Source organism: Lissotriton helveticus, chromosome 12 (assembly GCF_964261635.1).
Source record: "Lissotriton helveticus chromosome 12, aLisHel1.1, whole genome shotgun sequence".
In the NCBI taxonomy this organism is placed as follows: Eukaryota; Metazoa; Chordata; class Amphibia; order Caudata; family Salamandridae; genus Lissotriton; species Lissotriton helveticus.
In genome coordinates, this window is record NC_136073.1 from 23,103,816 (window position 1) to 23,129,157 (window position 25,342).

The window sequence follows — 25,342 nt, forward strand, 5'->3', positions numbered from 1 at the left end:
GTCATGACATGGATGGTGGTCTCAGAAAAAAAAGTGTTGCTGCTCAGTCTGCAAGGTATTAGGCCGTTTCCAAACAATATGAAGTCGCAAATTCCACAGGGAGGAACATACACAAATGGAGGTGGGTCAAGATGGTTGCCAATCAACCGAAAGTTGGCGTCCCAGTAAATCCATCCTGCCTTCAGACCATAAATTGCTCCTGGATTTGCAAATGATTCCAGCGCTACATCTAGGGAAATGCAGTTCTCCATTAATACAGTATTCATTAGAGTTCATGAATCTGTTGCCAAGAGAAAACCCTCCTCCCCATAAATAATATTGTTGAAATGCCCAGGTTCGAAAACACTTGAATGAACAGCAAGACTTCTGGAACAATGTCCCCTGGAGAAATAAGATCATATTTCCTCAGCTGTAAAACGCGGCAATATATTTTGTGACAACCATACACTGTGTAGCACCTCGAGCCACATGCTAACTAACAAGCATGGTGGTGTAACGGTGATGTGTGCTTGTTTTGCAGCTGTAGGACTTGAATGCCTCAGTGTTATAGAGTCCACTATAAATTCTTGAGGAAAATGTGACAACTTCCTTATTGTAATATTCCCGACTTAGGCCCATGTTGCGAAGAACCTTATTCCTTACTTTGTCCTAGAAAATAACATGTCAACAGTGAACTTTAGCACACATTTGCATGTGCAACAATGTTGGATTTGTTTTTTTTAAACTACTTTGTTCACACATCCAGCTTTGCACAACATTATCACAAGGCCTTGAACATCACGTACTAGGCCTCTCAATGCACCAAGTACAAAAGTCGTCCTTTCTTCATCCATGGGGAGACCGCGATATCTGCCTATCCATAACATCACAAATCTAGATAGCACATTGTGTTTTATTATAAATAATAGGCATCTAGATAGATTGGTAGAGGAGGCACTTATGCTGACACCGTATGTCCGTGCATGCTGAGAATCCACTACGCACCGGTCTGACATTCCTTGTTGGGTGTACAACTCAAGAGCAAGACGGGGTCCTTCATTCTATCCGATCAGGCAATAGGGTTGGATCGTCCCTTGGGGGGATTCTTGGCTCTGCTTGTAATCACGTTCATCTGCTTCTGTTTACTAATCATTGCAGCCCACGTATTTTATGCAAGAATAACATTGGTTCAATAAATATTATTGAAAACATCCCACTGTGTATTCTCTATATATTCCTCTGATAATAAGTGAGCAAGAGTGACTGAGTACTGTTTGCATGATTCCTGAGTAATCAGGATTGTCATGTTCTGGAGTTGCCAGAAACTGCTTGCTCCCTGGTAGGTTGGGGGGGGGGGGGCATACAGTGGCACTGTGAGCTAGCTGGTCTATACGCTAAGATATCCTGAGGGGTGTCTTGAACCAGTCTAGGCACCAATTCTTAGTTTACTTTGTCCAAACAATGCACAGGTCCTACGGATTGCTAGGAAATACACAACATTGTGATGGTTAACGCTTATTAATATGGATCATTCAACAGGACGATGATCCTAATCCCACCAGTTAATCCACACACAAATGGTTGAAAAGGAAAATCAGGATTTGCACCAGCCTTGTCAAAGTCCAGACCTCAACCCCTTTGAGATGCTCTGGCAGGATCTATTGAGAGCTATGCATAAACGAATGCCCTCGAACATCATTGGCCTTAAGTAGTTTTGTAAGGAGGAGTGTGCCAGAATTCCTCTTGGGTGATGCAGAAGAATAATTAACTCTTCCAGAAAAGGTTCACTTAAATGTATTGCTGCTTGTCACACCCTCCATTTGGTGTGGGGGCCGGGGACAAGCAAGAACGACTGTGAGCCTGTGCTCATATGCCTATGCTCTCCCATAGTCTGAACAACCCCTGTAGCACTTGACTGAATGTAATGATGGTGACCAGCCTCAAGCTTCCCAATGAGGTGGTGTGGGGGTGTAGGAAAGAGCCCCTTTTGGCATGGTTGCCCCTCATTTTTTGCCTGATGTTGATGCTCTGACTAAGTGTGCCCTGGGTTCCTGCTAACGAGGTACCCATGAGTATGTTCTTTCCCTAAAACGGTACCTTTGCAACCTCAGTTGGCACCTCTCTGGCCACATGTAAGACCCTTGTAAAAGGTGCCATGGGTACCAAGGGCACTGTGACCAGGGAAGGCCTCTAAGGAATGCAGCACCTTTTGTGCACTCCTAGAGGCCCTGTACCTTAACACACACATACTTCTCTTGCTGGCTGTGTGTTTTGGTGCAGAGAAAAGTGATGTCTACATGGCACACATGCCTGTGTGCCATGCCTACAATCTACTGCTTGTGGTATAGTAAAGGCACCTCTCTAGCTTGGTGCACTCTACCACTGGTGAGGTTACAGGTGCATGAGCCCTGTACCCCCACCGTGTCTAAGTCCATTCTTAGACATTGTAAGTGCAATAAAGCCATAAAGAGTATATGGTCTGGGAATTTGTCATTACAAACGCCACAGCACCGTAATGGCTTTACTGAAGTCTGGGAAGTTTGGTAGCAAAGTTCTCAGCATAATAAACCTCACTGATGCCGGTGTGGAATTTATTATACAAGTCCCTCAGAGGGCATCTTAGAGATGCTCCCCAAAAAAAAGAACAGCCTCTGATGGGTTCCATGACTGGTAAACTCCAGCCTGCCACCACGAGGCATGTTCCTGGACCCCTGGGGAGGGAGCCTTCGCTCCCTGAGCCCAGAAAGAAAGCCTTTCCTGGGCGGAGGTGGTCACACCTCCCCAGGCCAGGAAGAGCCATCTGTGGCAGGGAAGCTTCAAAGGACTTGCTGCCTTTGTAACGCAACCCCCAGACTCTCCTGCTATCAGAAGCAGGGTCCCCTTCCTGTCTCTCTTCCTTTCCGGTGGGAAGACAGGTGGGGAAAAATTAGCACAGCCCAGAAGGTGTGCCCACCCCTGCCAACCTTACCACTCGTGGGAGAGGCGAGGTGAAGCCCACTCTTCAGTTCCCGCCATCTTGCAGATGGCAGGCACTCTGCAATCAGGATTAGGGATTGTGCCCACTCCCTCCGTGGAGTGAGCACACCAAGGGTGTAGTCACAATTAGGTCAGTAGCCCATTGGCTACTAACCCTAGACCCCTAAAATGCATTGTTCATTGGGCTCTGCCCAGGCTAGATTTTGAGATTCTAGGAAAAAAGTACCAGAGAAAAATAAAGAAACTTTGAATTGCCACTAAAACTTTGTTGTTTACTGCCTGGTATGCCCTTGTTACAAAAAAAACATTGGGAGTACGGTCCACCCGGCTAAGAAGCGGGTATTAGAACATGCCCAGGCAATATTAAACAAAGATGACACGTATCCAGTATCATCACATTTTGCCGAAACGCATCAAAGCAGAAGTGGATCTATTATGTTTCTTCTGCATTGATCAAATTCCACACAAAGACAGAGGAGGTGATGGGGTCAAATCCCTCAAACAATTGGAATCTCGATATATAGTTGTGCTAAGGACCTGCACACCGTGGGGCCTTAATAGTGAAGAACTATGGACCCATATTGGTTAACAGAAATATAGGGGATGCTCCAACAATCCAAATCTGAAATGTAACCATACATTTTGATAAAACAGCATACAGAGCCGCTTTATCCACCCACTTCTTAGAGTTCATAGAAAAACTTGCTCAGCCCGTTTAGATGAAGGAAGACACAATTCAGTGGGAGATTAAACTGGTATATTGTTATTGATTTGGATATGATCAATAGATTTATTTTTTTAATATTATGGTTAGCCATTTTTCATTGTCCATCATATATTTTCTTTCCGCTAACGTAAGCCCATTCAGGGCTCAATTTGTATACAGGTGCTGTAAAATAACGTGTTGTAATATATAGTAGGCCTTTTATCTGAATCATATATACTTTTGAAATTAATATAGTTTAAATATAATTGATAAATGTCATATTTGGAAGTTTCAGCCCATCTAGAGGCAAGATTGATGTCATTTATAAGTATTGGGATTCATCCCACAATACGATATTAGTTAAAGGATGTATAGAATTGTAGATCAATATGTTTTTAAAAGACAATACAAAATGGTCACTATGCTAATCCTGAATTAGTAAATAGCTTAATCCATAGTCCTTTACTTATGTTTATGTCGATGTAGCTGCCCAGTGAAATTTTCATGCTCTACAATGTGAAAGGAGGCAGATGGAAACTGACATTGAGAAAGGCCAAGTGGCTCAAACGCGTTGTCAGTTTTTTGCCAACCTAATAAAGAATTAATAACCAGCTTGGGAGCGTGCGACGTTCCTTTGTAGGTTATCGAGTGGATGCGCGAGATAGTCTTCGCGAGTCGCGGCACCCACTACGCTGAGAGCGGTGGCTTTTGGCGGGACTGTTAAACAAATATGTATATGGGGTACTACGTACATTAATAAAGTTAAACATAAATATATATATATATATTTAATAAATGCTCCAGGGTCCCTGTGCATGGGCCTGGATATTCAGTGCTTATGGCTTTGATGATTATTCCCCTGGAAGAGAACTAGGATTTATAGGTAAGCAATTTATCCCTCCAGTGGGATAATCCATCCACCACTAAAGCCTTTCCTCCGAGTTTGGATAATTAGGCAGGTTCCAGGGAGATGCCTACCATAGCAAATCACTACCTGTAGGAAGCTGCCTCTGTATATGATATTGCCACTAGGTGGTAATACTGTACGCAGAGTCCAGGGGTTCCCCACCAAAAGTGTACAAGTCTCAGTGTAAGTCCCAAAGTGCTCTTTCAGTGGTAGTGTGGGTGAGCAGCCTTAGACTTAACACAGTGGAGTGTACGACATGTATTCCACCACAGTGATCAATAATGGACACACGACTCAAGAATGAGATCCAGACCAATCAAGGTAACTACATTTTTAATTAAAAATACTTTTTACTTTATAAAATCGACACTTGGGGCTAAGGGTGCCTTTCGATGTCGGAGTTTTCTTACTAGAGCTGGTCGCAGTCGGGGGAAGCCTCTAGATTCACACTGCAGGTGCTGTTGTGGAGGTCTGGAGCGGTCAGCCAACGCTGGACAGAGGGACAGGATCACCAGGGAGACCTCACTGCACAGGTGTGCCACTCAGACGTGGGCATCGGGTGCAGAGTGGGCAGGAGACACGGATCTGCCTGACTCCGGAGTCCTTGGAGTAGATTTCCTCAGGACAGGTCTTCTGTACAGGGGAGATTGGAGTCTTTTTTGAAGCTAGCAGTCCTCCCAGTGATTTCAGAGGTCGCTGGCTGCAAGACAGGTCGCAGGTTCGCAGAAGCTGGAGACAGGCCGGTAGGGCGGGGGCCAAGGCAGTCGTCTTCTTCAGTCTTCTCTGAAGCTAGTCTTCTTGGGTTGTTGCAGATCTAGTTTCTAGGTCTGTGGAGCCTCCTAAATACTAAATTTAGGGGGCGTTTTGGGGCAGTAATAGGTAGGGCCAATGGGGGCCTTACCTGTGGTGACCACACTCACTATTGTGCTAACCTCCTGTTGGAGGGGGCATAGACCTAGCCCTGATTGGAGGGTCCCCTCATCTTCAAGATGTAGGGGCCTGAAAAGTGAGCTTAACTACGAGTTGGCAAAGGTGGGCACACCTCTTAGCCTTTCCAAGTTTCCCACCCAAAGTTGGGGTGTAAACCGGTGGCTTCCATCTGCTGCTAACAGAAGACTCCTGGGTCCACATTACAAAGGCATCAGGCCTTTGAAGCTTCCTTTCATAGCACTGGCCCTTCCTGGGGGGTGGGGTGTTAACATCTCTGCCCTGGATGTGCATTGTTTCTGGTCCCAGAGAGTAGAGGCTCGCCACCTAGGGGTCCAGAAACATGCCTGTGTGTGGCAGTACATTTCTTAATACATTTCACACTGGCATCAGTGTGGGTTTATTACAAGGAGCTGTTTGGTATCAAACACTCCTGGTTTCAGGGAAGCCATCATGGTGCCGGGGAATTCGAGCTGTCTAGTTTCCAGCCCATGTACTCTCTATGTCTTCTCTGGCACTTAGAATATTAGGGAATAGACCCTAATACTGTAGGGGCATATCTGCTCATACCTTAGATATAGAGCACCCTGCCTTAGAGATCGTAAGGCAGTGTGCCATGTTGACTTGGTCATTTTATCACCTCACAGGGGCATGCCAGGTTCAGGGGCAGTGGCATGGTCCTAGTGAGAGGGGTTCCAGACGACCCTCTTCAGCCTCCAGGCCCTAGGTACCTAGGGTCCCACTTATTCGGGACTTATACAGGGGCAGAAGTACCAATACTGGACATGTTTTTAGGGAAGGAACACTGGTACTGGGATCCTGGAAAGCAGGGACCCAGTACTCTACAGTCAAAGTTGCATCAAAAGCCACGCAAAAGGGGGGATTACTGCAAGAGAGGCCCATTTTCCCACACTAAGGCCTTGTTGTTTAGCCTTACCAAGAAACTTCAACTCCTTCACTTGCTTGTACAAGATATAAAAAAGTATTTTTCCAAGAATCTTTGTGAATTCGCAATTAGATGGGAGCAGTGCCGCAAATCAAGTTAAATTATATGGGTGTTTTAATTTAGCAAAGCTCTCCTATATTTAGTATTAAAACTGCTAGTGTTTTGTGGATACATTTTTGGACATGCCACAAAACAGAATACATATTTGTACATTTTTCGCCCACCCACCCACCCCCCTCCCCCCCGCGCACACACACACACCTTCTCAACCATTTAGGGTCATTACATTTACTCTCATCCTCTTTCCTAATCTCTTTCCTCCTCTGCCACTCTCTGTGCCTCTTGGTCCTAGTCTCTTCAGCTAGATAATGAAAATCAGGTTGACCCTGTTGTTGAAAGTTGCGATTTTATGCCCAAAGGAAGGTATTGCTTATGCAGCACCTAAAGATTTTCCAAGTACCAAAGCTCAAACTGTAGGCTGAGGCTGTCTCCAATCTCTGAAATGCCGCAGCCATCTGACTTCAGCCCATGCCACACTTATAGGTACAGCCCCATGTAAAAACCCTCCCTGTCTCTAAATATCTTTTGGCAATTGGTTTACTGTTGTAATAAAACTTTCAGTTACTCAGTTAGATTTGCACGTCCAACCCTTGAACAGGAACAAAAAAGGCTGACCGGAAACTTAACAATAAGTAAACTAGACAGAAAATTATACCTAAGAGGAATTTGCCAAATGCTACGAGAATATAAAAAATAATTTTTCTTACCAAATTTATAACATCTGAAGGACTTTGTGAGCATTCTTGAATTGCTGCAAGCTTTGAACTTACCAACTTGTTGCATGTGGCTCAATGTGTAAGATTACTTTAGTTGCATACATTATTCCCTGGCAGCTGCAGTTCCTCTAGGTAGTTACTTCCTGTGTGTGTAGTGTGTGAATGAAGGTGACAGGCTGAGTGCAGCATTTTGCAGTGCACTCTTTTGATATTTGTGACAGAATGCTCTGCCTGGCCGAAGATGGCACTTGGAGGCTCTCCTATGGTTAGGAGTGAGTTCATTACTGTGCACATACAGCCACCTTCAGTTACAAGCCTTCATTCTTGTCTTTTTTAGCTTTCTGTATGATCCAACCAGCAAAATTTACAAACACTACAAGCGAAAGCTGGAGGAGTATCGAAGAGGTCGTAAGGAGTTGGACCTGGCACTCTCAACCCTTGCATCAACCAAGCAGAACTGGGAAAACCCTCAAGAGACCTCTCAGGTTGAACCTTCCTCCAGTACCTCAGACTCTCCGAAGCCACCTTCAGCGAAGAGGAAAAGAAAGAGCCGTTGGGGACCAGAGGAAGAAAAAGTCGAGCTGCCCGTTGTTGAAGCTCCTCCGGAACTCAACGACACCAGTGTTCTCTCTGGTAAGTCCAAGCCCTGCCTTGCTGGAGGCCAGTATTGTCAAATTCTATCTAGCGATTGAGTGGAGTCTGTAAATGTGTGCACGCTTTAGTTTTTGTAAAAAAATGTTTTAAGTATTTTTTTATTGCAGCAAAGTAGGTGGTACAATCAAAGCATTTGTGTCATTCCCTCTGTTGACCATTATATCTATGAATCTCCATTATATGCGCCACACAGCCATTTAGCTCACACCCCGGAGGTCGAGCGGCGCAACAGCAGATAAAGTCCTGTGCTGGGAAGTACAGCATGGCTCAGCGACAACCAGTCATTCGGGAAATGGCAGTGCTGCTTTTCGGTCCTCTCATTCCCCCCCATGCGCAATGTCCAGTAGGATCAGTAGTTCCTCTTCTCCATTTCTGATCAACAACCCCCCTTCCCGCTCATCCCTCCCAACCGCCTCCCCTCCTCTAGATCTACCCCCCCGCCCCTAACCCTGCCCCCCACCCCCCCAGACGTGCCAGCGTACCACCAGTGCGAGTCCACATCCATCCCGACCAATCCAGACCCGAAGTAGACCATCAGGAGTAATCAACAAACAACTTGCAGTCATCACATAGGAAGTAGGGGAACAAGGCCTAGGTCACCATCTCTCCAGGCGGTTGTTCTGCCGGAGCAGGGCTATGCGCCGGGGTGTCCTCTCCATCCAGGTCCAAAAGAGTGAGGTCCAAGACCAACCCCTCCCACGCCCTGGCCCTCTCCAGAGCCACTGTGTGCACACTTTATGACCAGAAGTGCAAGCAGCGGTAGGAAAGTTTTAGCGATATAGGCTGAGTGGATAGTAAACAAGTAGAACATTAGAACTTGGGATGTTTGTGTAAAATGTTAGAGACTAAGGCAGAAACTGGTGTTAGCGAAACTGTGTAGTGTATGCTGTTAATTTGAGCTACTGTCTGGAATTTCAAAGCAAGTTTTTCCCAGTGACGCTCATAGAAACCAACTTCAACCTACCTTTTAACTCTGGTGGAATGTAATCATGATGGAGTGCATAGTGTCTGTGTTGTGAAAAGATTTTAATGGACAACGTGTCTTTTCCAAAGCCCATTTTAAGATTGAACTGAATTTGCACATGTTGTTAAGCCAGTGAGGGTGTGCCAACCAGGGCCTGGTTTGATGTTCCTGCAGGCACCATTATGAAATCAGATATAAATAATCTCACTGCACAGCATTTGCTCCATTTATAAGAGATAACGTGCGCTAACTGCTCCCTTTAATTCACTTGTGCCAGTTTAAGTAGACGAAGAACAAAGTAACAAAACCTAAACTCCTCGGGCACATTTAACTCCTTGTATCATTAGTGATCACAGCGCAGCCCATATTTGGTGCGTACTGAGCTCTGCATTGACTTGTATTAATAGATTTTCATCATCGCATTGTAACTTTCAGTCCAGGACTGCTCATCTCTCACCTCCAATCTGCACACAGTCACCATCTTCCCATTTTTAGCAGTAAAGTTTTTGTAATTTTTTATTTCTGTATTTATGTATAGGGTTTATAGAGTACTCTGTCGGAGACTGATATCCAGGTGCTAGCTACTAAAATAGAGAGACATGAAAGCTAGGAGTTTGAAATAGCCAGAGAACATGGAAGTTAACAGATCAAATAATCAGTGTTGAGACCAAAACTCAAGTTACTTAGGAAAAGCCAGTTCTTTAGGGCCTTCCTAAACTGCAAAAGATCAGTTGGAGACCTCTGGGAAATTGATTCCAAAACTTAGCCTCCTGTGAAGGTCTGGCCACTTTGACTGGATTTCCTAAACTTAGTCATGCACACCAGTTTGGCTGAAGCAGAGCAAAGAGATTTACCGGGGATGTATCTTCTTAGCCTCTTTTGTAGGGGGACCGGGCCCAGTCCTGAAGAGCTTTGAAAACAGTACAAAGCGATCTAATCAGAATTCTTTGTTTCAGCGGCTGCCAGCAGAGATCATTCAGTGCTAAGGAGGCAGAAACTATTCTAGTTGAAAAACACAATCTATTGCAGGGCTAGAGGGATGTTTATAGACCAAGCCTAAGTATTATCCCCCGTAGGAATCAACAAACAACTACAAACTTAGGGGTCTAAATGGGGATTCAACCGTAATCCTCTGCTCGTCATCACCTTATCAATAGTACAAGGGTACAAACACAATAATAATACTAACAAACCAGATCACAAGATGTGAAGAACCAGTAACGTGAGTCACCCCTGGTGTAGGATTCCCATCAACAGTCTTGTAATGATCAATATTATCATTTGGTAGTCCTTATCGGGTATTGTGTCTCTAGATCATTGAGACCGGCATACCCAGATAACCAGATAAGGGGTAGCGACCCACAATCACTCGGTACTACCACATGGTGTTGATGTGATGGGAAGTGCAGTGTAAACATAAAATATAAGTGGTGATCTTAAAAAAGGATAGGGAATTCAACCCAGAAAGCTTTAATAATTGTTGGCCCCTTCCTTAATAAAAACAAGAACAGTATAATATCGTCATCGCAGTCCAAACAAATAGCTGCGAGGAGACCAACATGTTTCAGCCACTAAGGGATAACTCCTTCGGCTTTCGTCAGGGTCTCTGTTCTATAATAATACTACTGCATTGGTTGTGAATAAAGTGTGAAAAATTAGGAAAAAACACACAAGTGAAAACCAGTAAAGGATATAATGTTCCTTCGACTGTGTCAACTCCTCTCTTCGGTCCTGACTCAGTCACGGCCGGAGATACCGACGGACAGAGCGGGGTCTCATATATCCTGAGCCAGGTCCAGGAAGAGGTGAGGTCCACTCCCCGGATACTCTGGTACATAATTAACCAGGTGCCGAAGAGAGGAGTTGACACAGTCGAAGGAACATTATATCCTTTACTGGTTTTCACTTGTGTGTTTTTTCCTAATTTTTCACACTTTATTCACAACCAATGCAGTAGTATTATTATAGAACAGAGACCCTGACGAAAGCCGAAGGAGTTATCCCTTAGTGGCTGAAACATGTTGGTCTCCTCGCAGCTATTTGTTTGGACTGCGATGACGATATTATACTGTTCTTGTTTTTATTAAGGAAGGGGCCAACAATTATTAAAGCTTTCTGGGTTGAGTTCCCTATCCTTTTTTAAGATCACCACTTATATTTTATGTTTACACTGCACTTCCCATCACATCAACACCATGTGGTAGTACCGAGTGATTGTGGGTCGCTACCCCTTATCTGGTTATCTGGGTATGCCGGTCTCAATGATCTAGAGACACAATACCCGATAAGGACTACCAAATGATAATATTGATCATTACAAGACTGTTGATGGGAATCCTACACCAGGGGTGACTCATGTTACTGGTTCTTCACATCTTGTGATCTGGTTTGTTAGTATTATTATTGTGTTCGTACCCTTGTACTATTGATAAGGTGATGACGAGCAGAGGATTACGGTTGAATCCCCATTTAGACCCCTAAGAAACTATTCTAGGTCTGTTCAAGGCAAGTTTGGCCTCCATGATCTGAACTCTTGACAGACAGCGTAATAAATATTCAGGTGCACCCAACAGAAGAGCATTACAGTAATCCAAGCTAATGAGGATAACACTATGAACTATCAAGGCTCTAGCAGAAGGCGGCACCAGCAGTACCCTCCTTAGGGCTCTCTGAAGTGTACCTGCTGTTTTATTCATTCATCTCTCTATGCTAAGTTTATTATCAAAGATAGCTCCCAGATTCTGGACATTCGTCCCGTCAGATGGCACTGGCCAAAAATTGGCGGAGACTACGACTAGAGCTTTATTAGCTGAACAGCATAAGAACTCGATCTTCTCCCTGTAGAACTTCGGGGAATTAATTTAAGGCACTTGATAATGTCCTTCATACAATCATGAAAGGTTGAGAGCTGCTGGTTACTTGCCAGCGATAGAGTAAGTTGGGGGTCATCGGCATAACTGACCAAATTGACCTTATGAGATTTTAATAGTTGTGATCATGGGGCCATATAGACATTAAAAAGAATCGGGCTGACAGTTGAGCCCTGTCACACACCCTGTTTGATTGTCCTAAACTCAGAGCGAAATGTGGGCAGGGCAATTGCCTGACATCTGTCGGATAAGTATGTGCAGAACCAGTTCAAGACTGTCCCGCTCACCCCAATCACCGCCAGCCGAGCCAAAAGTGTAGTATGTCAGACTCTTATCGAATACGGTCGAAAGATCCAATAAGGTCAGTACTGCTGATTACCCCTCATGGGACCTCATTCACAGCTTATCCATCACTGTGATCAGCGCTGATTCAGTCTTATGGCCAGGCTGAAATCCAAATTGCTTCTCCTCCAGACAGTTATGGTGTTTCCAGATATTGAGCTAAGGACTTGCTCACATAACGTTCTATAATTTTAACAGGATACGGCAGAAGGGATATTAGTCTGTAATTACTCAGGCCGGATTTAGAGGAGGCTTTTTCAGAGTAGAGGTTACAATAACTTTTTTCCAGACAGAAGGTACTATGCCTGATTGCAATGACTGACTGCATATTTAGCAGAGATGAGGAAATAGTTATTCTGCCTGTTCTTTCCAGATTTTATGTGGCAAGGGGTCTAAAGATTAACACAGCAAAGCACAAAAACACTCCTCAGAGAGATGTTCAACATTATCGAATTTATATGGGCCTGTCCCAGATATATGGCCTGGTGCTGGCAAAGAATTGAAGCTATCTGACGGAGCTTCCAAGGTGGACTGTCTCAAATTCGTGGAGCTGAAACCTTCTATAATTGTATTGATCTTTTCCTTGAAAAATACTGCAAGGCCATCACAGAGAGCTTGCGAGGGCACCATAGCTTGACTTGAGCTGGCCGGATTGGACCGTTCTCTCATAATATTAAACACGTTCTAGATGCCGTTTGGAGCAGCCTGAATAACATTGGCAGAAAACTCTGCTTTGGTATTTGTGCTTCCTAGCTTGTATTTACGTAAGGCCTTTTTATCCTCTTTCCTATATGCAGTGCACCATCTCCTTTCTGCCTAATGATGCGTTCTGGTGGATACTTCTCACCCACATTGCAATTGGGTGGGCGTGCGCGGCAAAATGAAGTCCAAAGGTCACAAAGTGATTTTAATTAAGTTTCTTTATTTCATATTCAATATTCAAAAGACGCTTTGCTTTCCAGCCAACGCGTTTCGTTCTCATTCAGAGAACTTCATCAGGGCTTATTATCAATGTGGTACCGTTCTGTACGAAGCCTAGAATTGTCAGTATCTTCTTGATAGTTCAAAAGTGTATATGGTCGGTCCTGAGTTAAAAATCTTAATCTATTAATAAGACCTGGAATATTGATGTTAGACCACAAAAGTAAGGGTACGCCCTTGACAGTATTCTTGAGATGATCAAGTGACGATATTGATGCGATGGGACCGTAAAGGAAAATCCAATGCAGCCCTATGTCCGTTCTCGTTCAGCGTCAGGGCGTAAATATTTGTCCTCCTCGGCGTGATGACGACAAAGATGTACTTGACTAAGTGGAGATTAAATCGTAGACATCACAAAGGTCCTGCTTATCACAAAAAGGGACCGACAGTAAAGAAAGGTTAGCGGTCCTTATGAATGACCGCAAGCTTGTAAAGGGAAAGTTCCCTAGGCTTTGATATACATGTTCTCACGATACACGGAGACCGAGTGCAGCCATTTACAGTGTGAGAGGTCCCATGCCTTCTTACGAACAGTTCATAGGTTTTGTGGAGCAACGATTACTTACAGTAAAGGCCACTTCCAGTCCACGTCCTGAGGAGAACCCTTAAATAATCTCGGGGTTCGAAACGCGTTGACTCTGAACTGAAGCAAGAATAGTAGTGGGGTGCTTCAGGGAACGACTAATAGATGTATTCCCCCTCGTGATTCGACCCCTTATATTGAGCAGTCTTCAGCTCAGCAAACAAGCAGGACTTGTTTGAACCATTTTCTGCCCGCTTGTTTATTCATGTATTACACAAGGACTGGTGCCCTCTAAAAATGTTTGGAGGCATTTCACTTTTTACATGGTGTTCATGTCTTGTATAGATGTTTATCATTTATTGTTTGTATTATTTTTTTTGATTTCTTGATTTGTATGTATTGAAGGTGACAAAAGTGCTACATTTATGTAGCTTTTTGGACATGTTGAAAGGCTATGAAAAATAATATAAAAAATTATGATGTAAAGCAAACAGCGCTCACTTAGGATTTGTCGGCTAGGTGTTGCTTAAGATTGGCAGAAAAACCTATCTGGTCACTTTGTTTAGTAAGTTAGAGTGGTCCAGGGCAGATAGTGATAGGACCCAAGCCTTTTTTGTTGTTCTGACTCTCTGCCTCTACAGCAGCCTTTATCACTTTGCAGCCAGCAGGCCTTTCCTTGGTGCCTACTCAACCTGGACTAAGTCAGCCCTCTCTACTTGTAGTGCAGGGGCATGTGTCCACCGCTGTGTGCAAGCCATGCCTGTCATTACTTCAGTGCCAGATCTGATTTCGGCACTGGATTCGGATCCTTCATGTTTCGCCCATATTGAACTGTGACCTCCTTATGAAAAACGAGAGACCAGTGCATATCTACCAGTGCATATCTAGTGAAACATACCACTTATTACAAACCCTGGAGAAAGAACCCTTCATCAATAGACTCAACTTACAATACAAACGATTCCTTCTTCCAAAAATTAGTACTGTATGAAGAAGCAGGAACTCGCTACTGCATTGATTTTCCAATTTGCAGGAAGGGTTGTTTTGAGTTCTCGTTCCTGCACAACCACCTGGTGCCAGTCCACCCCTCAAGGCTACCTCCTTGGACAATGGCACTGATTCACAAGGAGAGAAATCTGTAGTTAAACATATCCATTAGAGGTATAAGTTACTTACCTACAGTTACTCTCCTTCTGTTTGATAGTTCATCTAACATCAGATTCCTTACTGCTCTCCTCCTCATACTGTGGACTGGATGTTCAGGAGTATTCAAGTCCTGAGTTAAAATTTGCACACTGCCAGCACAAACTCAACCTGGTCAACCACGCCCCACCACAGACGGCATGGGGAACAAATCAGGAGAAAACGGTCCGTGTGCAGGGTTGGCACCTACATGCGGCTCCTTATCAGTTCTGGAGAAGGGATGGAGTTGTAACAAAGCAGATGGGGAGATTCATAAGTTGAGGAATCTATCATGTCTATCCATTGTAAAGGGCATTACCTTAATTCTGGCATTTAGAAGCACTTGTAGCTATGTGGTTCTTGTATCTTCGTTTAGCAGCACCATCTCTGTTTGACATACCTGGTTTGTTTTTGTGTTTCAGTTCAAGATCTCGAGGGTCTGGGCTACGCCAAGGGGAAGCCTCTCGGTCTGGTGGGTGTGACTGAGCTCTCTGAAGCACAGAAGAAGCAGGTGAAAGAACAGCAAGAGGTAAGCAGTAGCATGTCTACCTCCCTGCACACTTTGTACCCTAAGGACCACTTTATTTCCCTGTGATGGGAACTCATTTATTTGAGTCTAGTACTGTGTTTGTACGTATCCTCTACAAAAGCACTCAAACCATGCATTGGAATTCCATTGTCTGTCTGTCTCTCTCTTATTACCCTTGATGGTTTCATGGACAATGACACATTTGTGATGTACAATTATCTTGGGTAGAGATGTAAAGGGTGATGTGACATTGAGGTACAGAGAGGCATCTCCTTTATCGGTTTAAACAAATCCAATGGGGGAGCTGTCAAATGTCGTCGTTGCTGTGAATATTTTTTCAAGGGGTATCGGTCACTGGATTGCCCCACTTAAACAGTTATACATATTGTAGCGGTACTGCTTAATGGGCAGTTCCTCCTGCAGAGAAGTATGCAACTGTTTACAGGCTTTAAAACATTTGGATTCAAGCAATAGAAAGGGCTATATAGGAGTCTTTCTGTTGCGTTAGAGGGTTATAGAGTGCAGAGTGCGAACCAGAGTTGTGTTGGATAATGTGAGATTGAGGCAAAGGAGGACTGCTTACAGGACCTATATCTGTTCAGCCCACTCGTTCACTTATCGCTCTGATTCCTAGGTCTTTGAGCATCGCACGTAGTCTGGTAGAAGCTTCATATGCTGGCAGCGAGCCGTTGTTTGGAAGCTGTACCTCTTTCCTGTGGTTCACATCTTTGTTAGTCATGTTGTCCCTGTACTCCTGTGAAATGTTGACGGATTTTGGATCAATATCCCAATCTTCCATGATCTTGGCTGATTGATTTCTCTCTGCATTGATAACTGCTGGGCATTGTAGATGCAGCAGATGTTCGACATGATAATGAAGCACAAGAAGGTGATGCAGGACATGCAGTTGATGTGGGCGAAGGTTGCAGCAGAGCAGCAGTTTGAGTACGACAGTGATGAAGAGGTAGACAACAAGCATGGAACATGGGAGCATCAGCTTCGTTGCTTAGAGATGGAGAAAACGCGAGGTGAGTTGGGGAGGCGTTCAATCAGCCTACCCCTTTCTTGAGCCTCTCCATCCTTCCTCTAATAAGATTGCTTGTGGGAAGAGTTCACAATTAAATTTCCTTCCACCCTTTCCTCTGCCCAAAGCGGACATGTTTGAGCCTTCTAATGTTACTGACCACAGAAATATTGAGGGCATTGTCAACAAAGGGAATCCTTCCAGGATGATGGGATTTTGATTCAGATGTCTAGTATAGATGGATATAGTTAAGAATTGAATTTTCTTTGCTATATGTGAGGAAAAACTTGCATTGTTTTGCTGGTTCCTGTCTCTGGACTAAGTTTGTTATTGCTTCTCTCATTTCCTTCACAGAATGGGCAGAGCAGCTGACCGAGATGGGGCGTGGAAAGCACTTCATTGGAGACTTCCTGCCTCCTGACGAGCTTGATAGGTTTATGGAGACCTTCAAGGCGCTAAAGGTAAGATGGCATGTGGAGTGGTGAATAAACGGATGCTGTGTTCTTTGCTGGTATCTGAAAACAATCTCCACATATCCCTCCTTTTCACTTCGACTCAAGAAAGCAGATGCTGGGGTGCATGGCGTTTGTGGCTGCTCACCTATGTCTTGTGGACCACTCGTATAAGTATTTTGAAAAGTTGAATTGTCCTTGAGTAAGTGGTTTAATTTCCATGATGCTGTGCACAGCTATGTACTCTGCAGTGCATTCCTGTATGAAGTCAAATTAAGGGAGGGATCGATAACAATTACTTGTGCAAGGCACTGTATGGCTGATGCAGCTAATAGGTAAGGTGGCTATTCAATGCAGTAGTCTGATTGGAGCATCCGTAACTTGACCTTGGGCCATCACAACATCAAAGTGAGAGTCTGACTATTCACTTAGTGCATGATCTAGGTGATGGCTGCCTGGTAGGAGAATCCTTTCTACTCCGTCTACCACTTCTGAGCACCGACTTCCCTAGACTGATGTAGGTAGCAAGGCTTACAAGGTGTTTTTTGTCAATGGGTCCAAGGTTGGGGAGGACTGCCTGTGGGTTACAAGTTTGGATTTGATACTTGATTAATAAGATTTCACTGTATGAATCTTTTCCGGATTCCCATGCCCTGAGATATTCTGTCATCTGCTGTTCTGTTGGATTCTGCTAACCACAGTTTCCTCACCTCTATAATACTCCAGGCACCAGACTGCATCTGAATACTTTTTTATCCCTCCACTATCCTTTTCAATCAAAATTAACAGACTAACATATTCACTTCTCAAATTCCATATTCCATATTCAACTATACTAATATACTGCCCAAATAACTGAATAACATATCTACTACTCAAATTATTTCATATTTATACTATACTAATTTTCAACACTAATCCTTTATGGGTTCCGGAGTGGCGTGCTACTCGCCCGAAAAGCGCTTCAACACCCATCAGGGGTAACAAGTGCTATATGAATGCAAATCTTTCTTCCCCTATATCCCTCCGCTATCCTTCTCACTCCAAGTAACAGACTAATATCCACCACTGAAATTACCTCCTATTTCACCATATTAATTCACCACTAATCCTTTATAGGCTTCCTGAATAGCGTGCGTCAACAAGCGAGCGATAAATAAATACAAACCTTTGTCCTACTCCATCCTTCTGCTATCATTCCAAATCCAAATAACTGACTAACCTATCCACCACTTAAAATGTACTTGCATGTTTCACTATACTAATTCAACACTAATCCTCTATGGGTCCCGGAGTAGCGTGCTACCCTCCGAAAAAGCGCTTCGACGCCTCATCAGGGGTAGTAAGCGCTATATAAATGCAATTACAATACAATACAATACATGCTGCTAGGTGGCACCGTGCTACCTCTGTACTGTCCCGGAAATGACACAACAGCGCTGCATACAAGTGCCACCCCTTCATACTAATGCCAGTTCTTTTTGGGACTTCTGATGTGGATCTTGGTCTCCCCTTCAAAATTCATCAAAGTTGTGATGACTTTTAATAAAAATTCCAGTGTGCGAGGGAACAGTGTCAACCCCCTCCCCCCGACCCACCTAAACCATACAGCTCTTCAACTATTTTGTGACTGTAGGAAACATGTAGATCATGGACCCACATGAGGTGCCTCTATTTCGTTTGGGCTCTGGCATGACTGAAAGCTGTATGATAAGTGTGCTCTCATCCACCCGAAGACATTCTGGGACCGAAAAGCAAAACTATGTGTCGACAAACACAAGAAGTTGTTGTGGGCTTCGTGTTAATCCTGTTTTAGAGGTCCTTCCTGAGAGAGGTCTACTTTGCAGTCCGTCCTCCAGTAAGCGAAGGTCCTAACAAAACACAGGAAAGCGAAGTCAGACAGGACTCCATCCCGCTACTCTATCTAAAGAGGAGGTGTGAAGGCATCACAATGTCAGCCAGTCTCCCTCTAGCTCCGTTTGCTGAGCCAATTCCTTAGTCTCAGTGTGCAACTTTACTAGGCCATCATCGACCCCCTTGTAAATCAAAGGCTTTAAGGAGGTCATGCGGCAGATCTTTGGCGCACCTCTGGTGCGTCTTCATCCCGCAAGGATCACCAGGGCCCTAAGTCGCATTACCTTGACATCTCTGACCTTGGTGCTGGCTGGTGTCCCTGTAGCCCCCTCACCCATCCCATCTGTCATAGATTCTTTACCGACTTGGATATAGGCTTACATCCCAGCTCTACACCCTGCAAATATTCCTTCCGTATCGATGCGGTTACCAAGGATTGTGGTACCAGAGAAATATATGGCACTGATTCGGATGTTTGACCCCGAACTGGCTGCCTGAATGATGTTGCATTGTGAAATGGCTAAAGTGCAACTAATCACCATACAGCCTACTTCTTACCCTACACTCCTACTGGAACACAGGCTCTTATCTTTTTGATTTTCATTTTAGCCACAGCTTGTCATCAAAGAGAAAGGGAAATAGGGATGACTTACTCCCTCATTATGAAGAGAATTTTTTACATTGATTTAAAAGTGGCCCTTTGGCTTGATACTTTACCTAATATTGGGTTAAATTCACCATTTAGACCTCCATCGAAGGAGATTGCTTCTTTCGCACCTGTAACTTTACTTCCAGCTACTGTGCTGAACTTACCCTCTATTGGGGTTAAGATAAATGTCTTTCTAGAAATCTTACAGCCTGGTGTGCCATATCTAAGGTCTTCCTTCTGCTGAATGTGGCCCACACTGGTGCAATAAAGAGCTCCCGGTCAAGGCCCTGTTCCTGCCACCGGTGAATAGGCAGGTAACCAGAGCCCAGACGGGCGCCTGGCGACCTTGTTTTTCTCAGTAAACATCCTGCTCCTGAAAGTCTGTTTGGGCAAGCTTCAACCAGCAAGATAAACACCAGCTTATTTTCCACAACATCTCAGAATAGGGAGTCTAGGCGGATTGAAACATTTGGAAAGCAAATCTTCTTTTCGGCTAGCCTACCATAGAGCTCAGTCACTCTGTTTGTTGGGCAGATGTACGTATGCCCTCTGGGATATGGTCAGTCAGAATGTGCCAGTGGTCCCGGAAGACCATAGGATTCACTGGCTCAAACCATTCGGAAGGTCCAGCTGCGGCCAAATATGTGATTCGTGCTTGTGTTGATACTGCTGATTGTTCGGGAGGAGCAGGTGGCACTAATGTGGTGTTCCTCCACCGTGCATGAATGCACTTCACATGAGATGTACAGGCCGCTTTCGAGACTTCCCTTTTGATGGCTCACACCAGTTCAGCGAAAAAGCAGATTCTTACTTGGAATATTTCAAAGAGAGTAGGGCTACGTTTTGTTGTCAGGATCTTTTGACCCCTGCCAAACAGTTTCTTCACAAGTTTGAGAAACTCTGAAGCTACTTCTAAGTGGCTGGTGTATTGGCAACGTTGGCCTCTACAACAATGGCCCAGTCCTTTTGAAGCCCGGGTCTTGGATCAGGCAGGCAGTCACAGGCGCCAATCCTCCCATTTCCCTTCCCCTGCTGCAACACTCATTAAACTTTAGTTGCCATTAGGAGCTCGCAACCACCCTGTGGGAGGTGTTATCTAGCGCTTTCTTCCAGGGTGTCGATCCAACCTGTCCGACAAATGGGCCCTTCAGATCGTTCAGCATGGCTTTCCACTACCCATTGTTTCAGGTTTGCTGAGTCTAACTCCCACATCAGCAAATCTCAGAGGAACTGCAATAGATGTGAGTGTTATTGTTCAAAGGAGCCATTGAGAGGGTTCTGGATGCTGAAATAGAGGAGTGTTATTAGGTCTTCATCCTGCGAATGCCTTCCCGCTGATTGTGCCCTTGGACTGGCAAAATGTGTATCTTAATAGACTTGTCCTGCAGATGTTACTTACGGTTCAAGTTAGCCTAGGAGCATTTCCAGTTTGCTGTGCTCCCCTTTGGCCTCACTAGTGCCCCTCAGGTGTTCATGAAACTGATGGCAGTGGTCGCTGTCCATTTTCAGAGGTGAGGGAAACCAGTTTTCAAATCTGGAGAAGTTTTTTCACTAAGCCAGCCATCAAAAGATACCTAAAGAAAGCAAAGAGGATAGATAGCACCATGTGAATGTATGACATTGTTCTGCATTCTGTCCATCAATTGTTCTTTTTGCATTTGTTACCCCGAGTGGGATGGGTATGCCCAGATGTTGGTCCCGTGCTCCCTGTGCCACTGGAGTCAAGCTAGCCTGGCTGATGAAAACCGGTCCTAGGATGCTTGTTTCCAGTCCAGGGAGGACCTGGCTTGGCAGTTCGGGCTGGACTGTTCCCATTGGGAGCAGCGTCAAGGCTGATTTGCATACGGCTAGGTTCAAACTGGAATGGCAGGGGGAGCAAAACAACGATTTATGAGGCCCAGATCTCTGTACTGGGGTGAAGGTATGACATTGTTCTGCATTCTGTCCATCATTTATTCTTTATGCATGGTGTTCAAACAGCCAGTGGAGGAACCCCTGCAGTGTATAAAGCAGTACTCCACTTTTCTGTAGTCATATGTGACCCTCCCACCTCTGCAGAAGTAAGGTGTCTTGTTAAGATAAGTGATAGAAGAGACGTGAAGAGAAGGCAGATAACCAAATGAAGTTGTAAGATGCCAAGGAGTAAAAAGAATTGGAAAATAAAGATGCTGACTGTTCACAGGGGCCATGGGGCGTAGGTTTGACATCACGAGAGAAAGAGCATACCACCAATTTGGTCTCGACGATGCTCAAAAAAAGATTAGGCAGATGGCCGCAGATTTGGTACATTTTGTGTTTAGAGTTTCGATTGCATGCTAACCAGTACAGCATAGGCACGTGCTCAATGCAGGGTTTCCTGTGTATTGGCAGTTTGCGCACACTGTAGGTTTCCCAGTGCAAGTGCAGACTGCACAGGAAGCTGCGTAAGTCAAATTACAAGTGTATTGCAGAGGATTGTCACCTAATGACGGAAGGACTGCACAATAAATAGGATAAGTTGCGGCAGTAAAGCTGAGTTGTAGTTACAGCATAAATAGGTGTGAATTACAGTATAGATATTACACTGCAAGAAGCAGTGCAGAGTGTCTCGGGTTGTCTGGAAGTTATTGCAAGGCATGCGTCTTGCAGAAAAAAAGCACATTGCAGAAATTCACAGGCAGTTACGAGTGGAGAAGTGTGGCTCAGGGGTTAGAGGTGGCAGACCCGGAAGCTGAGATTGGTCCTGGACCAGGGTTCAATTCCCCGCCTCGGCGGGTCTTGGGCTCAAAAATTCCACGGACTCGATAATTCTCGTTCCAGTGCCTACTCGACTCACGGGTTCACACTCTGCGACTCTGGGCAATTAGCTTGCTTAATCTCCACTACGGCCCCTCGCGGCGGGATGCCTGGCTTTCACCTTGTGGATACCCTGCTGGGGTTATCTCACAGGGGAATACCAGGACGGGTTCCCAAGGCAAGCGCATTGATGCCTTCGGGTGATATGTGCGCTATATAAATCGCTATACATTTACATTTACATATCAGTGAGTGAACATGTCAGCAGGTTCGAGGCATGTGGGCTGCTAAATTCATATCTTAGCATTAGATCGCCGCCTAGTGTTGGGCTCGGATGATTGCACATTGTTGTCCTGGAAGAGTCTTCGAAGTATCCTGAGATAGGTGGCTCCTCCCCTGGACTACAGTGCGCATGGGCATCGGCTCCATCCCCAGATTGTTTTTTTCCGGCATTGGGTTCGGATGTGGTCTCGACGTCTTACTGTCGGAACCAAGTAACACTAACTTTTAGCGGCCAAAAGGCCTCGATTTCATTGCGTCGGTATTGTCTGCGCACGGTCTCGAGTCTTCCGTCTCTTGGAGCCGGAATAAGCGGAGTTTTCTTCGCTCTCTGAACTTTGAGGCCTTCTCATCGCGACACGACTGCAAGCCTTTTCGGACATGGAGCGGAGCCCGTTTAAGTACTGCCCGCTCTGTGGGTCCAAGTACCCACACATCGATCTACACCCCGTCTGTAACAAGTGCCTTTCGCCTGACCACGACGACGGAAAGTGCAAATTGTGTGCGCAGTTCCGCTCCAAGAAAACTCTCAAGCTTCGGTGCGCTTGGAAGCTAAGCAAGCGGCCCCGGATCCGGAGAACATCTTCGGCGACCAGGACGAAGAGGTCCAGGGTCACCATCTACAAATCTCCCCACCAGAGACGGAGGTCGAGGCGGATCCGGAAGACAACGACGGAGTCGCGGGTCAAGGCCTTGAATACGTCGAAGAGGTAGGAGACGACGATGAGATTTATGGGGCCGCGGCAGACAGCTCGGGGGACGAGCTCTGCCCCGAAGGTTACGAAGATACCGACCGGGACACGGGATCGCCTGTCGGCCTTACCCAAGACCCGTTGCCGCAAGCCACAGCCCCGCCTTCGGGCCCGGCTACGGACTCACTTGCTGAGCAGACTGTTTCGAAAACGAAACTGAAACCATCGGGATCGACGACACCTAAAATGGCCGACCCGAAAACGAAACCGAAACTTAAGGACTCGAGTGTCCCTAAGATGGCTGCCGTGCCGGTGAAAAAGACGGTGCCCGCTACCCCATCGGCTCCGTCGACCTCCGGTCCGCAGAAGCCGAAGAAGTCCGTTGATTCCGATGCTGCAAAATCGAAACCGACGCCTGAGGAGGGGTCCTCCAAGAAAGATGGTCGGCACGGGTCAGCGGCTACGACGCCGTCCAAGCCAGCCAAAGTCGGCTCCAAGGAGGCTACGCACAAGAAGTCTGCGCCCCGGACTCAGGAATCGGAGGCGGTGAAGACGGGCTCCGCGCCCAAAGCACACAAGGCCCACAAGGACGTCGGATCCGAGGGACCGATCAGACCATCCTCGTCAGCGACGAAACCCACTGTGAGTGAGACGTCCCTCATCGCAGACTCACTGCAAAGAATCAGGGAGAAAGCCTTTGCCCCGTCGGCTCCGATATCATCGCCGCAGCCGCAAAAGGACACTCCAGCAAAGCCTTCTGGGAAACTTCTCTTTCTTTTGCCACCTAAGGAGGCGCCGAAAGCGTTTTCAACCAAACCGGCTCCGAAACAAGTTTCTTCGCCGGCTGGCCCGCTTCCACGTCGGGTACTCGAATCAGAAGACGATTCAGAGCATTTCATCGACGCTGACACAGGCAAGCTGACCCTCTATAAGAGGAAAATTACTTCGGAGCCAGTGGACTCCTATGTCATCCCACTGAAAAAGAAGAGGGTGCCCCTTGACGCCTCAGGCCTCACGGAGCCAATCCAGCCTCCTCCAAGACGGAGCCCTACTCCCTCCCCAGAACACTCTGCGGGTGAGGGGTATGATGAGGACGAGCAGTACAATTTCCCTATCGATGAACCTGATGCACAACCGGATTCATACGATGACACTGGTGACCAGAACACCCAGGGTGTGGGGCAGGACCCGCAGCTCTTTAATGCACGTGCATCCCCGACTGAGGACTCAGCAGGCTTTCATGCACTACTTGAAAGGGCGGCAGCCAATCATGATGTGGACATGCATGCCGACCCGGTTGAGGAAGACTTCCTTTTCGACACCTTTTCAGTCTCTGAAAGGACAGTAAAGACACTTCCTATGCTAAAAGGAGTCCTCAAACATGCTGGGGACATTTTTTAGGAGCCTACAAGAGCGAGAGTGGTCAACCCTCGCATTGAAAAGAAGTACAGGCCTGCACCTGCGGACCCCGCCTACATCCGGGGACAATTGCCACTGGACTCTCTTGTGGTCGCCAATGCCAGGAAGCGTGCCAACTCCCAGACAACGGGTGAAGCTCCTTCCCCGGATAAGGAGTCCAAAGTGCTAGAGGCAGGGGGCAAAAGAGTAGCTGCACAGGCATCAAACTTTTGGCGCATCGCCAATACACAGGCGCTCTTGGCGCGTTACGATAGGGCACACTACGACACCCTAGAACAGGTTGTACAACACCTGCCTCCACAGTTCCAAGAAGCTACACAACTGCTCATTAACGAAGGGAAGCTAATCTCAAACGCAGCCATCAAGTGTGCGCTTGACGCTGCAGATACAGCTGCTAGGGCTGTCAACACTAGCGTTATGCTGAGACGACAGGCGTGGCTACGCATCTCAGGCTTTAAACCGGATATTCAGACAACAATCCTTAATCAACCGGTCAATCCTGATAGTCTGTTTGGTCCAGATGTTGACACCACCCTAGAGAAAATAAAAAAGGACACGGAAACTGCTAAATCCATGGGGGCCCTGCAGTCTCAACAGTTTCGTGGCAGCAATTTTCGTCGCTCAGGTGCACGTGGGGTCACCAGAGGACAAATGGGTCAACAATCCCAGTTCTCAAAAGGTGGAGCACAATCCTCGTTCACGAAACAGAACAAGGGAGGTTACAGGAATAACAGCAACAGAGGTCGCGGCAGAGGAAACAACAACCCCCGCTCCTCTACTCCAAGCAAACAGTGACTCTCTGTCACTGCCCCCCGACCACCTAACACCTGTCGGGGGGAGACTGCAGCAGTTCCTGCCCGTCTGGAAAAACATCACCACAGACAGGTGGGTGCGACAACTAGTCCAGTATGGTTATTGCCTAGAATTGAAGTCCAC

The 25,342-nt window shown here is 45.9% G+C and overlaps 1 protein-coding gene across 1 annotated transcript in view; it reads left to right on the forward strand.

Annotated features, from left to right (window-relative positions):
- Positions 1–25,342, forward strand: part of SUGP1 (SURP and G-patch domain containing 1) — a 117,375-nt gene that overhangs the window by 71,571 nt on the left and 20,462 nt on the right. Inside the window, exons 8-11 of the mRNA XM_078670808.1 lie at positions 7,555–7,850; positions 15,156–15,262; positions 16,113–16,290; positions 16,641–16,747. Coding sequence (XP_078526934.1) covers positions 7,555–7,850; positions 15,156–15,262; positions 16,113–16,290; positions 16,641–16,747 — 688 coding nt within the window. The remainder of the gene's footprint in view (positions 1–7,554; positions 7,851–15,155; positions 15,263–16,112; positions 16,291–16,640; positions 16,748–25,342) is intronic.